Here is a 12,037-nt window from a genome sequence, read left to right as displayed (position 1 = left end):
TTTGACACCAGCAAATCCTGGTGTCAAAAAAAAAACAAAAAAAAAACAAACACCAGAATAAAGCAGGTTGGCACACATTGTGGCAGTGTGCAGCACCCGAAACTGGAGCCTGGCTGGCCAGAGCCATGCTCTAGCTCCCAGCCAGGCTCCACACACCTGGATCGCTGCTGATGCAGCCCCAGGAAACCCCCAGGACCCCAGGTAAGGCTACTGATGTGCTGGCCCCAGCCTCCCCTACCCCACCTGGGACAACTCGCTGTGTGCCAGAGCATGCATGCAGGGGTGTTTCCTGGGGACAACTACTTGTGGGGGATGTGCCCAAAAAACAGAAATTGATGTTCCCGCAATGTTGGTAGTATTCAATTTAATAGTGTTTTGTTCCTCTGAGGGTTAGTCTTGCCTCACAGACTGAACAGAAAACTCAATTTAAAATCATCCCAGTCATTTTCCTCCGAGACAGAGTTCAGTAGGATGCTAGAATGCTGTTCTAGCACACACTGCAGACACTCTGGAAGGGGCAGGGCTAGGATGACCTGGATAGACTGGGGAACTGGTCTGCAGTCAATCAGCTGAAATTCAACAAGCACAAGTGCAAAGTCCTGCACTTGGAACAGAATAAGTGCATGCACAGATACAGACTGGAGAATGACAGGGTTACAGTGGACTAAAAGCTGAATAGGAACCAAGTGTGCTCTTTTTGCAAGAAAAGCCAGTAACATCCTGGGTTGCATCAACAGCAGTATCATTTGCAAATTAAGGACAGTGATTCATCCACTCTATGTAGCACTGGAGGGCCTCTCCTAGAGACCTGCATCTACATTTGGCTCCCGCACTACAGGAGAGATATGGTCAGTTTGGCAAGAGTCCACAAGAGAACAACAAAAATGTCAGGACCCAGGAGGCAGGATTTATGAGGAATGGTTATGTAATCTGGAGAAGAAAAGACTGAAAGGGGATTTGTTAACAGTCTTTAAATACCTGAAGGGCTATTATAGAAAGGATGGAGGTAGGCTTTTCTCTGTGGCTGCAGGGGACAAAATAAGGATCAATGGCCTCAAGCTGCAGCAGAGGAAATTTAGGTTGGAGATAAGGAGGCACTTTCTGACCGTTAGAGTGGTCAAGCATTGGAATAGGCTAAATCAGAGACTCCTAATCCTGAAAATTTTCAGGTGGAAGTGAGATGGGACACTTGGCTGGGGTGGTTTAGTTCAGGATGATCCTACCTTGACCAGGGGACTCAATGACTTCCAGTTCTTTCCTGTGATTCAGGATTGAGCTGCTTGTAGGAGACTGAAAGGAGCTGCTAACAAATACATGTAGTAGAAAAGAAGCCTAGACCACAAAGGAGTGTGAAGGTAGTCAAAATAGCACCATTTTAAAACCATAAAAAGGGAAACTAAACCTACTCTTCATGCACACGAACAGCTACAGGGCAGCTTCCTAGTGCATTGTGGGCAAGTTCCAACACAAACATGGTGGGAATGTGCAAACACAGCAGACGCAGGGCTCCATTCTAGGAACTGTTGCATGGTATGAATGGGTGTTGAAGCACATTGTTTCACAACCCTGATGAACGCCAAGTACTTCTATGACAGTAGGTTAGCAAGATCTACCTACCACCTATCCTACTCCTGGAAAATATCCCGAAGGCAACTATGGTGGGTAAAACAGCCCATTCTCTGCTTGCATCAACCAAAACTGAAGCAGTCTGAGTCGACCATATTACATCAGAATACACTATACAAACTGTTAGCTGGGGAGGAACATAAACCAATACAACTGACAGGGAAAATAACTGTTTAGATGCAGCAAGCATTATTAGCTGGTAGTGTGGCATAAGCACTTCAGTGCCAATTTGCTTAGACTCATAACCCAGTCATGTTTCTTTTTATCTGTGTGGGGACATTGAACAAAATGTTAGCCCTATACCTATACGGAGTTAAAAATACTGTTTCAGCAACACCAAGAAGGGAAAAAAATCTTCCTAGATGATCTCTAGTCCACACTTCAAGCTATGCTGTAACATAAATGAGGCTAAAGGCCACACAAGCCCTTTGATTGCTTTAGGCAACTGGCTGGTAAGAGATCAGCGGATGTTTGCTTACAGCTTATTTGCACTTCGTTCTAGATAGGTGCCTGGATGTGTGCACCCTCCCCCAGACTCCACATGCCCCTTCTGCCCTGTATTTGCATCTTTGAAAAGCTGGGTTTAGAAATATGGCAACTAAATTTTCTATAGAGGGAAGACATTAGGAGTCTCCTCAGCAAACATTGTTATGTACAAGTTTTGGAAAAGCACTTAAAGGGAAGGATTATTTTACAGATTATTCCCTTTAAAACGTTTTACTTCCAGTCATGGTTTATGGCACTCGTCACATTTTGGTTCAACTGCATTTCATAGAAGCCCCAAGGCGTGCACTAACTCTTCCTTTCAAGATATTTTTCCACACTGAGCATTGTTTTACTTTTCAGTTGACTGCATGTAGGAAGGGAAGAGTGGTTCCAAATTTTCCATGTGCCTGAACTCCAGACCCCTCTGAATTTCTAGGATCTTTAAAATGGATATAACAGTTGGGTCTGTAAGCCCAATTCTCCAGCTAGATGACCCAATTCATTTGAGAGATGCAACTATTTATCTAAAACTGGAATTTCAAATGACAGATTAGGATGAAGTATAATTATATCAGACAACATTTTGGCATAAATAAATGCTTCAAAAATTAGCATCATGTTGGGGAAATAAGTTTTGGGTATTAGGCTGCATGTCATTCTAACTGCTTGGACTAAGTTAAAGTGCAAATAGAAGACTACCTTAGTGTAAACCGGAAAAACCCCAAACATGAACCATTATGTTATGCGTGTATTCTCATAAGTGAATGGCATTCCAGGTCTGAAGGAAAGGCCACATAACAACAGATTAGCGCTTTACATACATTTATTTAATAGCAGTTGCAATCAACCTCCAAAAAAAAGTCTGGAGTCCCCTCTTGTTTCTGAACCAAGTCAAGTGACAAAACTAGCTGCTAAAACAGTAATGATGAAGCAGACAGGATCAATCTTTTGAGAAACAGATATCTAATGGGGGGAGGGAAAGAGGGAGAGTTAATCTCTTTAGAAGGCAAAATATAAATATATACACTCTAAATTCACAACAGTTGAACAAACTACATTTAGTTCAAGTGGGATAACAGTGGACAAATTCGCATCATGTAAATGGTAGACTCAAGAGATCTCCGCTGTCTTTTCTTCCTAATCCTGTCCAGTGTTGGTTTACATTCTGTGATCTGCCTACTGCAGAGTTGAAATACTGAAGCGCTGCAGTGTTGATTCTTGAGGACTGCACAAGAACAGATTGGGGAGATGTTTTGTCCCTTACGCATTGCTCAGAGCATCCACACCAGGAAGAACTTTACCTGTTAGCAATTACGAAAGCCACAGAAAATAAAGTTTATTTTTAAAAGAAATTGAGGTATTAATGCATTAAAATACTGCAACACTATAAAAGAATCACAAATGCTTAGATCAGCCCTCACACACTCCTGTTGGTTTTAATGGCTCTTAAGGTAGTGTTATATCTAATTGCTACACAGCAGCAAACACATTTTAAAGCTCCAGTGAAGCTTTTAAGTGCAACTGTTTTCAACATTCTGTTAAGTAGGTTAAAAAACCAAAACCTCCCTCTGCTCAAAAGACTTATGGGGCTTGTGGGTTTTTAAAATGTATGTGTGTTAAACACACAAGAACTCAAATCCTCAAAGATATTTTGATGCTTTACTCGCTCTGATTTCACACCGGTAGAGGAGTGAAGTATCCAACTACCCTTCAGGATCTGGGTCCAGAAGAAAGTGCAGGAATCTCTTTTAATCCCTTTTCACTTTGTTTTTTTGTATCTCATTCATCTTTGATGGTGGACACTGACTTGACAACAAGGAGACAAAACCAGGTCTGTCTCGTCTTCCAAATCTGGGGCCATAGCACAATGCTACAATGTCTGAGTTTTAACAAGATCACATGACATTATTCTTAAACCAAAAGTTACTTTTTAAGGTACAGAAATATTTCAAATCAATCAGGACTTTCATTATAATTTAAAAGACTTCACACACCCACCCCCTATATTTGAAGCCAAAAAGTAGACAAACTTTGTTCTTTAAAATAAATTAGCTGCACAGTGTTTCTTCCAGCCACTTGCATTCTTTCCCTTCACCATTACTCCCTAGGCAACAGAAACAAAAGCCCCATCTAACATACAACTGATGGAAACTAACAGCTGCAAGAGTTTAGTGTGGCTTCTCTTGCACAGAATAGGTGACAGCATTAGATAATTTACGTATATTGAGAAACAACTAATTACCAGAGGAAATGAAAACTCATTTCAAATATAATGCAGCTCGTAAAAAGAGTTTGATACATTCTCACCATTTTAAACATGGCATCTTCACATGTGCAGGCTTGTGTGACCACTAGAGGGCTGCTTAAACTAATGATTTTTAATTAAAATTTTAAAGCTATCATACTTCTCTACCAAAAAAAGTAGAGACAACTTGGTCTTTTACACAGATGCAGCTCATCAGCCAAGCCATTACAAAGATTAAACAAGTATTCTGGGTCTGGGCAACTGAGACCGAGCCAGTTCATAAGTTCAAAATCTTTCATAAAAGGGATGAAAGGGCAATAGTTTAAGAAAACCCAAGTCAGTTCTCAAATTAATTTCTGTTCTGCCTGTCCAGTAAGGACAGAAATGGCAGTCTGTGCTCACAGAAGAATGGTCCCTTTTCTTCTCAGTCCAACCCCAGAATAGGGCAAAGAAAGGCTGTTTTAAATAAGCCTCTGAGAATCGCAAAGGCAGTGGCAGAGCACACACTAGGACTGGTGAATACAAGAGACATTTATTCTGTTATTTTGCCTGCACCAGCAGAGCTTAAATCATCCAGACCTACTCCCCACTCTGAATGAGTGAATTAAGAGAAGGAAAGAAGTTACCTTCCAGCAGTTCCAAGCTGGCACCGCCTCCAGTGCTGACGTGGCTGACCTTATCCTCAGTGTTCCACTTCGCACAGCAAGTAGCAGTGTCTCCACCACCTGGTCAGAAAAGTGAATTAACGATACGTAGGAAGAACTTATGTTCATCCACTAAGAACGAGTCTGCTCCTCTTTGCAAGGATGTCTGTCGATTCAGTGTACACAGCACCCTTCAAGGCCACAAATGCAGCCTAAGCAGAGCAGAGCATCCCATCAATGAAATGCGGTGATTAGAATCTCCTGCCCTAACATGCTGCTGGCGGGCGTGGGGGAGAGGGAGGAGGAATTGGGGAAACAGATACATTAATATCAAGGTCTTACCAATAATGGTGATGCAACCCTTGCCAGTAACTTCCACAACTTTATCCATCAAAGCTTTGGTTCCTTTGGCAAACTTCTCCCATTCAAACACACCAACTGGACCATTCCACACAATTTGCTTAGCCCTGCCTACAACTTCTACAAACTTCTTACTACTTTCGGGACCACAGTCCAGGCCCTAAGAGAAGAGAAACATGAATACAATTATTGTCAAGCTTCATCCAAAACTGATCACTTAATATGATCCAAGAAAGCCAACCGCTTCATTCCTACACCACCTTCCGTTTCACTTATTCACCACATGCTAAACATGTCTGAATGAACGAGACCACCACCTGCCTGGGGTAGCTACCAGCAGTCTTACTGTTAAAGCACCACCTTCACTGTTAACTTCCCTTCTGATTTAGCCAATTTACATGCCACAGTCAAGTGCGTTCAGAAGCTGGTTTCCAAAACTCCCTTTAACCAGGTGCACATTCCACCCCTCTCTCCAGCTTGTCTTCTCTTTCCTACTAAGCCTACCATCCAGCCAGCAGGGATCCCAGAGGCCACAGTGGCTTCTCCAGTCTGCGCGTGCTCATCAAATTTGTCAGCAGTGATGAAGTCAACAGGTAGAGTGATCTTCACACCATTCTTCTCTGCTTTTGCCATCAGGTCCTTGACAATCTTTGATCCCTCTTCATCAAACAGTGAGTTGCCAATCTACAGAAGAAATAGGCATATAGAAAAGTTCTTGTGGCTACTGGCCATTACAGAAGTTCACCTGCACTCTAACAGCAAGAACATGAACCTGGGTTTTGAAGCCTGGCAATGTGTAGTAGTCATAGGGTCAGCCCATGTCCTAGGCACTATGGAAGTCCCACTTTGAAGGGTCAAATCTGGTTCTTATTCCTCACTGCTGACCCCCTGCACAGAGCTGAACTTCACCCCATACCTAAAGCATACATTTTAATTGCCTTTTTCATTTGCTAACATCATCTAGGCCTTGGGAAGAGGTTGCCTCTTAAGTTGACAAATTGACTGCAAAGAGACTGCTCAGTATTACATGTACTCAAGTCAGATTATGCATTTTCAGTTTTGACCTCCAAAAGGGAATGCAAATGATCTGGTGCATGCAGAAACCCCTCTACGCCTCTCCTCCCCTGACCTCCCAAAGCAGGCACAGAATTCCCATTTCATACCTCCATGTTGTTGAGCACTTTGAGGAAGGTGAAGGCCATTCCACCACCAATTATCATCTCATTGACTTTATCCAGCATGTTGTTGATTAGCTGAATCTTATCCTTAACTTTAGCTCTACAGGAGGGAAAGAGAAAGAGAGCAATGTAGCTAAACATATATTACTTCTAGCAGCATATATATTGTTTAAGAAATGTACTGCCTAGGAAGCTACAAGGCTTGAATGTGGAGCCATTTCAGCCGCTCAAGAATGGCAACACTCAGGCCTGGGCACTACCGTGCCATCCTGCACAGACAGTGTAACCAGATTAGTGGACACTAGCAGCAACTTCAAGGAGTAACATTTAGCATCCTGATCTCTTACTTGGCACTTCAACAGGTATGGTGAGGCCTCAATTCCCAAACACCAACAGGGAAAGAGACATGTCCTAGGATGCCCAACAAAACCACAGCAGAGCTAAGATTAGAATAGAGGCCCCAACCCCAGTCCACTGGATCATGCTGCCCCTTGATGCCTAGCTCTTGTAGTTAGCCCAGGATCAGTAGTTCATTAAGTCAGCAGAGGAGAAAAAGCCTCCTCCTAACTGCTGGATCTGCTCTAGGGTCAGAGACTATGCAGAATCACCCTCCCCAAAAGCAGCAGAGCCTGTTTGCGGCACAAGACAGAAATGGACAGTGGTATGGCAGTGCCTAAGGTACCCTTATGCTGGAATTTCAGAGCACAGTAACGCATGAACACAAGTCTCTCAGTTTCTGCTCTTGAATATCAAACTCTGCAGATCTGCTCTCTTAACGGTAGGCTTGTCTACATTAGGGATTTTAGAGAAGAGTGCAGCTGCTCTGGGAAACAGTGGGCTACTCGATGGAGCATTTGGCTAGGATTCAGGGACAGCTGCAGTTTGTTCTCTACTTTGCTACTGGTCTGCTGGATGACTTCAGACAAAACCCCTCATTTCTCTGTAATGACGGTGATATTGATTTCCCTAGTAGAACATCAATAGATAGATAAAAAGCACCAGGTATTATTATTGCCATCACCATTACTAGTTCAACTCCAACGGGAGCAACAGTGGGAGCTCCAGTGCAAACACTGTTCTGATTGCCAACACCACATCTGAACATTCCTGTACTTGGCTAGATGTCTGCAATGCGCCTAAATTCACTCTTCAGAGGCAAAAGAACCCAAGCACATTTGAAAAGAGGCTTACTCTGGCACACAGGAGTTACTCAATAGGTATGCATGTCCCCTGGATGTGGCTTTGTTCATTAATTGCCCATAAGGAGCTGAAGTGCATCCAACTACAGTAGGTCACAGTTGCATAAGAACAGACAGTGTCAACTTACAGAGACACGCTGAGCTTGCACTATGCTTGTACTATGAACTCCAGTGGAAAGGGCACTAGCAGTCTGTGTCAGGGCCATCTCTTATTTATATCCAAGAGCTCTTCTGGATCACTGGCAGAACACAGTGCTGTGGACTAACTCAGGTAGAGGCAGCTGAAGAGCTAGCAGAGAATTTGAACAGAACTAGCCAACTTTACTGGGGTGGATACAGTCAGTCAGCTCCTTTGTGAGGTACAGATTACAGGGAGCTCAGGATTCCTCCCCTCCTAATTAAGAAACTGTGGACAAAAGTGTTCTTGTCCATACCAAACCTCTCATTCATTCTGACAATGGAGTTAATAGCTTATCAAAAAAACCATAAAACACATATATATTCTTGGCTCTTACCCTCCAAGAATTGCCAGGAAGGGCCTCTCTGGACTCTCCAGAGCCTTAGCAAAATAATCCAGCTCTTTCTTCATCAGGAAGCCAGCAGCTTTCTGTGATAGATTGACACCAACCATGGAGCTATGGAATAGGCAGAGAAGAAAAGAGTTCTGTATCAGTTATATCCAAACAACAGAATTCCTCACATTCCTAAAGCCAGAGGGTCTTTCATGCTCCCAGCAGTGGGAAGTTAACTCTTTGTGTAATTGCAATAACAACAGCAGCATCAAGAGATGGTATGAAAACTCATGGCACGCCTAAACCACACACTTAGTGTGCAAAGCAATGGCAAACATACATACCCTGCTACTCCAAACACACTTGCTCCCAAAACTGGAAGTGGCATATCTGCACTCATGAGGTGCTATACCCAGGTTTATTCCGGATATTTTTTTTCCCTAAGTCGCACATCTTATGGCTATGCTTAGTGCTCTACAGACTATGTTCAAATAGTTGGTGTGCAATTGTTTGATACACAAGACAAATTCACAGTCCAGAAGGCTTCATTTTCTGACAGTCTGCATTAACTTCTAAAGGGTGGGACTTATGCAATACACAAACTTCAAACTAGTCAATTTTAATGAAGAACTCATCAGTCCTCATTGTGAGAATCCTGAGCAGGGTTTTTCTGAGGACAGTCTGCTAGCATAAAAAGACCAGGACTAAGCTAATTTGCATGAGTATGGAGTGAACCCAGAAAACAAGGAATTACATAAGCCTGCCTAGAGAGGCTAAGTAGTTACATACCTGTGAGCTCGGTGTGCAGTTCCAAAAGCATCATTGATGTAAACATCTCCCAGTTTAGAAAGTGATGCTCTGAAAGCCTCCACCTTTGCTGAATCAGCCTTGATCTGAGGGATACAGACAAGCAAGCGGATGCTATTTAGCTACAATACGATCCTCTAATTCTGCCACTATGAACTGCAAATCAGACTTGCATGACTCACTTTCAATTTCAAAATGGAATTACTGAATGAAGAGAACATCTGAAATTCTTCAGAACCCAGGCCCTAAGACACTGCTGTTTGAAGCCTCTGGTCAAGACTTCTTGTCACTGGCAACAAGGGATTTATATCAAATTTAGTGACCGTGACTTCCACCAACACTGGCTTGTTTCAAGCATAATCGAATAGGTACTGTGCAAATCTCCCCTCCCCATTCTGTCAGTGCACAGCACCTTTCATCTTCAACATCCTGTTTTCACTTTTGGGCCTTTTTTGAGAAAAGATCTGCAAACAGATTTGATGTGGGCTGCATTCAATTAACAGGGCGCCAAACTTCTATTGTTACCCAGCTGTCTGATTTGGCCTGTGATCTGAATTTTCCTGATGGCAGCTGCATATTCCCTGCTCTGTGCGGGTGCTGTTTTCTCACCCTCTCCCCCACCCTTTAAGCAGCCTCTGTCAAAAAATATGCTGTTGAAAACATGACAAGCGACAAATTTGGACTGGCTAATTCAGCAGCAATGGTAAGTAGGAGGCTGCAGTGGGGCATGTGAGAGAGCAGCCCTCTGTGCAGAGCAGGGATGGCTGAGGCAGCAGCCAGGTCTCAAGCTTCAACTTGCTGCTAGCAAAAGGCTGCTGGCCCCTAGTGTAGAAGGTTAATTTAAAAATAGCCTGTACTGTACTTCAGGCAATTGGTGACACCAGCCAAGTGAACTTATCTTCAGCATTCCTAAGTGTGCAGCAGGTACCAGATATATCTATGTCTTAAGTGAGTCTCTTACACTGTTTCCTGGGGACCCATAGAGCATGGCCTTCTAGTGGCTTATCTCCCCTCCAGCACCAGTGAAAACATAGCAGAGCTGGTCCCAGCAAGTAATGGCCTTCTGTGACCTGGTTCTTAATTGCGCTTTTTGTATAGAAACAATTCAGCATGGAGCAGCCTCTCATTCAGCGGTCAGTGTAATCCTCTCCACTTCAAGAGCTTGCTACCCATCTGTATAAAGTATTTCTCAACTATTGTGAGCTATTCTGAGGAAAAGCACTAAACAAAATATAGTGGAAATGTACAGCCAAGTCTCTTTGCTGTTTTTGCTTGCATGATCTGGGAAGAAAGGAAAGCTAAAGAACTAGGGAGATTTTAGAGCGGCGGCAGTCAACCTTTTTGGACTCAAGGCACCCCTCAGAAAATGAGTGAAAACTGAGAACTAAGTGTAGAAAGGGAAAAATAATACTGAAAAATTCTTCCATTGCAAAGAACTCAAAGACCACACAACAGGCAAGAATGTTTTCAACACTAGGGATTCCTATTTGAAATTTCTGGTTTATCACGTGAATCATGTTTGCACAATTAACAGTGCTAACATTGTGCATCACCCTTGAAAGTATCTCACATTACCCTCGTTGAGAATCACTGTTCTAAACTGCTCCTTAGTCGGGCAGCTTTATATAATTGTTTGTGCTACAATTAGTAGCTGCTGGAAGCAGAAAGGAGCTAAATCTGAATGAAGAAACTGCTATAGAATGATCTCCTTAGAAAGTCTGGACAATCCTCTGCTACTGAACTGCCACTAGCCCCAAAAGATCACCGGTTAGTAACATTAGTATTTCTGCAGCATATATTATTATGACAAGGGCCAGGCCTACAACTGTCTTTGCTGTCATGCTGCCTTGTGTATATCCTGGCTGATATGCTATAGTGGGAAAAACTGGAAAGGTGGACAGTGTAGGACAAGGTACTCAGCCCACAGGTCAGACCCAGCCCACAGTGCCGTATCATCCAACCTGTGGGGCTCCCTCACAAATTGGTGGCAGGGGAGCAGTGGCAGCATTAATTGCCACTATCCAGCTGACCCACGGGAAGCTCTACAAGCTAGATAACATGGTCTTGCGCACTAGATCGGGATGGTGGACAGATGGTTCAGGACGGTAGGCAGCGTCTGCCCTATGAACTGACCTCACACCACTCATCTGGTCTGTGAAGCCAGAAGTTTGAACACCTCTGGTGTAGGGCATTTCCACAAGGGACCAGAACTATGTTCAGTAAGTCAAAACAAGTAAAGCGGAATGGACTGCCAGAAGTTAGGTGATGGCAAGTAATTCCAGCCTTTCTGCCTACAGAGGCCTTACTTACACTCCAAACTATACAATCTTCTGTGTAAGTCTGTTAAGGGCACCATGCTATGTCAGCAAATCTGCATTATGCTGTATCTGCTGGGAGCCAAACCCTGTGTAGCTAATGGGGTCACCTACACTAAGAAAAGAAACTGTCTAGAGCAAGTGCTCTTCCTGACCTTCAAGAAAATGTCAGAGGTACAAGGCGGTGCAGATGCTATGCGACTGCCTGAAGAGAAAGTAGACTTAATCAAGGCTTTTCAGAGCCCCAGTACAGTGTAGTATTTAAACATCCCATTAAAATTCAGATGCAAGACTTGGGATCAAAAAGGGGCAAGGAAATATCTCCTTCCAAGCCATTTTCTCCCTTTTATACCACAAAAGGAAACTCCTCCTGCAGCAGCCAGCAGTTTCACCAGGACCTGTCATTCTTCTTTTCCACTCCTCCCTTCATTTTATAGAAATACCAGCTACTGCATGATCACCAGTATCCTTAGCACAAGCAGCACCTTCCTGGCACATGGTCAATCTGTATTTTTGTAGCATCTGAATATAATCAACATGTGTTCTATGGGAGTTTTCAGCCTAATTTTCTGCCCCAATCAGATATACTCAAACTTCCTGATGTTTAAAAAGCAATACCTCAGCATTTCAGACAAGCTACTTTGCAACTGAATCTCAATCCCAAA

The 12,037-nt window shown here is 43.3% G+C and overlaps 1 protein-coding gene and 1 long non-coding RNA gene across 2 annotated transcripts in view; both read right to left on the bottom strand.

Annotated features, from left to right (window-relative positions):
- Positions 1-2,917: 2,917 nt before the first annotated feature.
- Positions 2,918-12,037, bottom strand: part of PGK1 (phosphoglycerate kinase 1) — a 29,754-nt gene continuing 20,634 nt past the window's right edge. The window contains exons 5-11 of the mRNA XM_019521513.1: positions 9,040-9,143; positions 8,254-8,373; positions 6,525-6,639; positions 5,866-6,045; positions 5,344-5,521; positions 4,984-5,082; positions 2,918-3,413 (exon numbers count right to left, since the gene is read on the bottom strand). Coding sequence (XP_019377058.1) covers positions 3,373-3,413; positions 4,984-5,082; positions 5,344-5,521; positions 5,866-6,045; positions 6,525-6,639; positions 8,254-8,373; positions 9,040-9,143 — 837 coding nt within the window. The 3' untranslated portion in view covers positions 2,918-3,372. The remainder of the gene's footprint in view (positions 3,414-4,983; positions 5,083-5,343; positions 5,522-5,865; positions 6,046-6,524; positions 6,640-8,253; positions 8,374-9,039; positions 9,144-12,037) is intronic.
- Positions 11,085-12,037, bottom strand: part of LOC109300722 — a 6,451-nt gene continuing 5,498 nt past the window's right edge. Inside the window, exon 2 of the long non-coding RNA XR_002098309.1 lies at positions 11,085-11,857. This is a non-coding gene — a long non-coding RNA (uncharacterized LOC109300722). The remainder of the gene's footprint in view (positions 11,858-12,037) is intronic.

Source organism: Gavialis gangeticus, unplaced genomic scaffold (assembly GCF_001723915.1).
Source record: "Gavialis gangeticus isolate Ggan-Ray unplaced genomic scaffold, GavGan_comp1, whole genome shotgun sequence".
Taxonomy (NCBI): Eukaryota; Metazoa; Chordata; order Crocodylia; family Gavialidae; genus Gavialis; species Gavialis gangeticus.
This window is presented reverse-complemented; position numbering and strand designations above follow the sequence as displayed.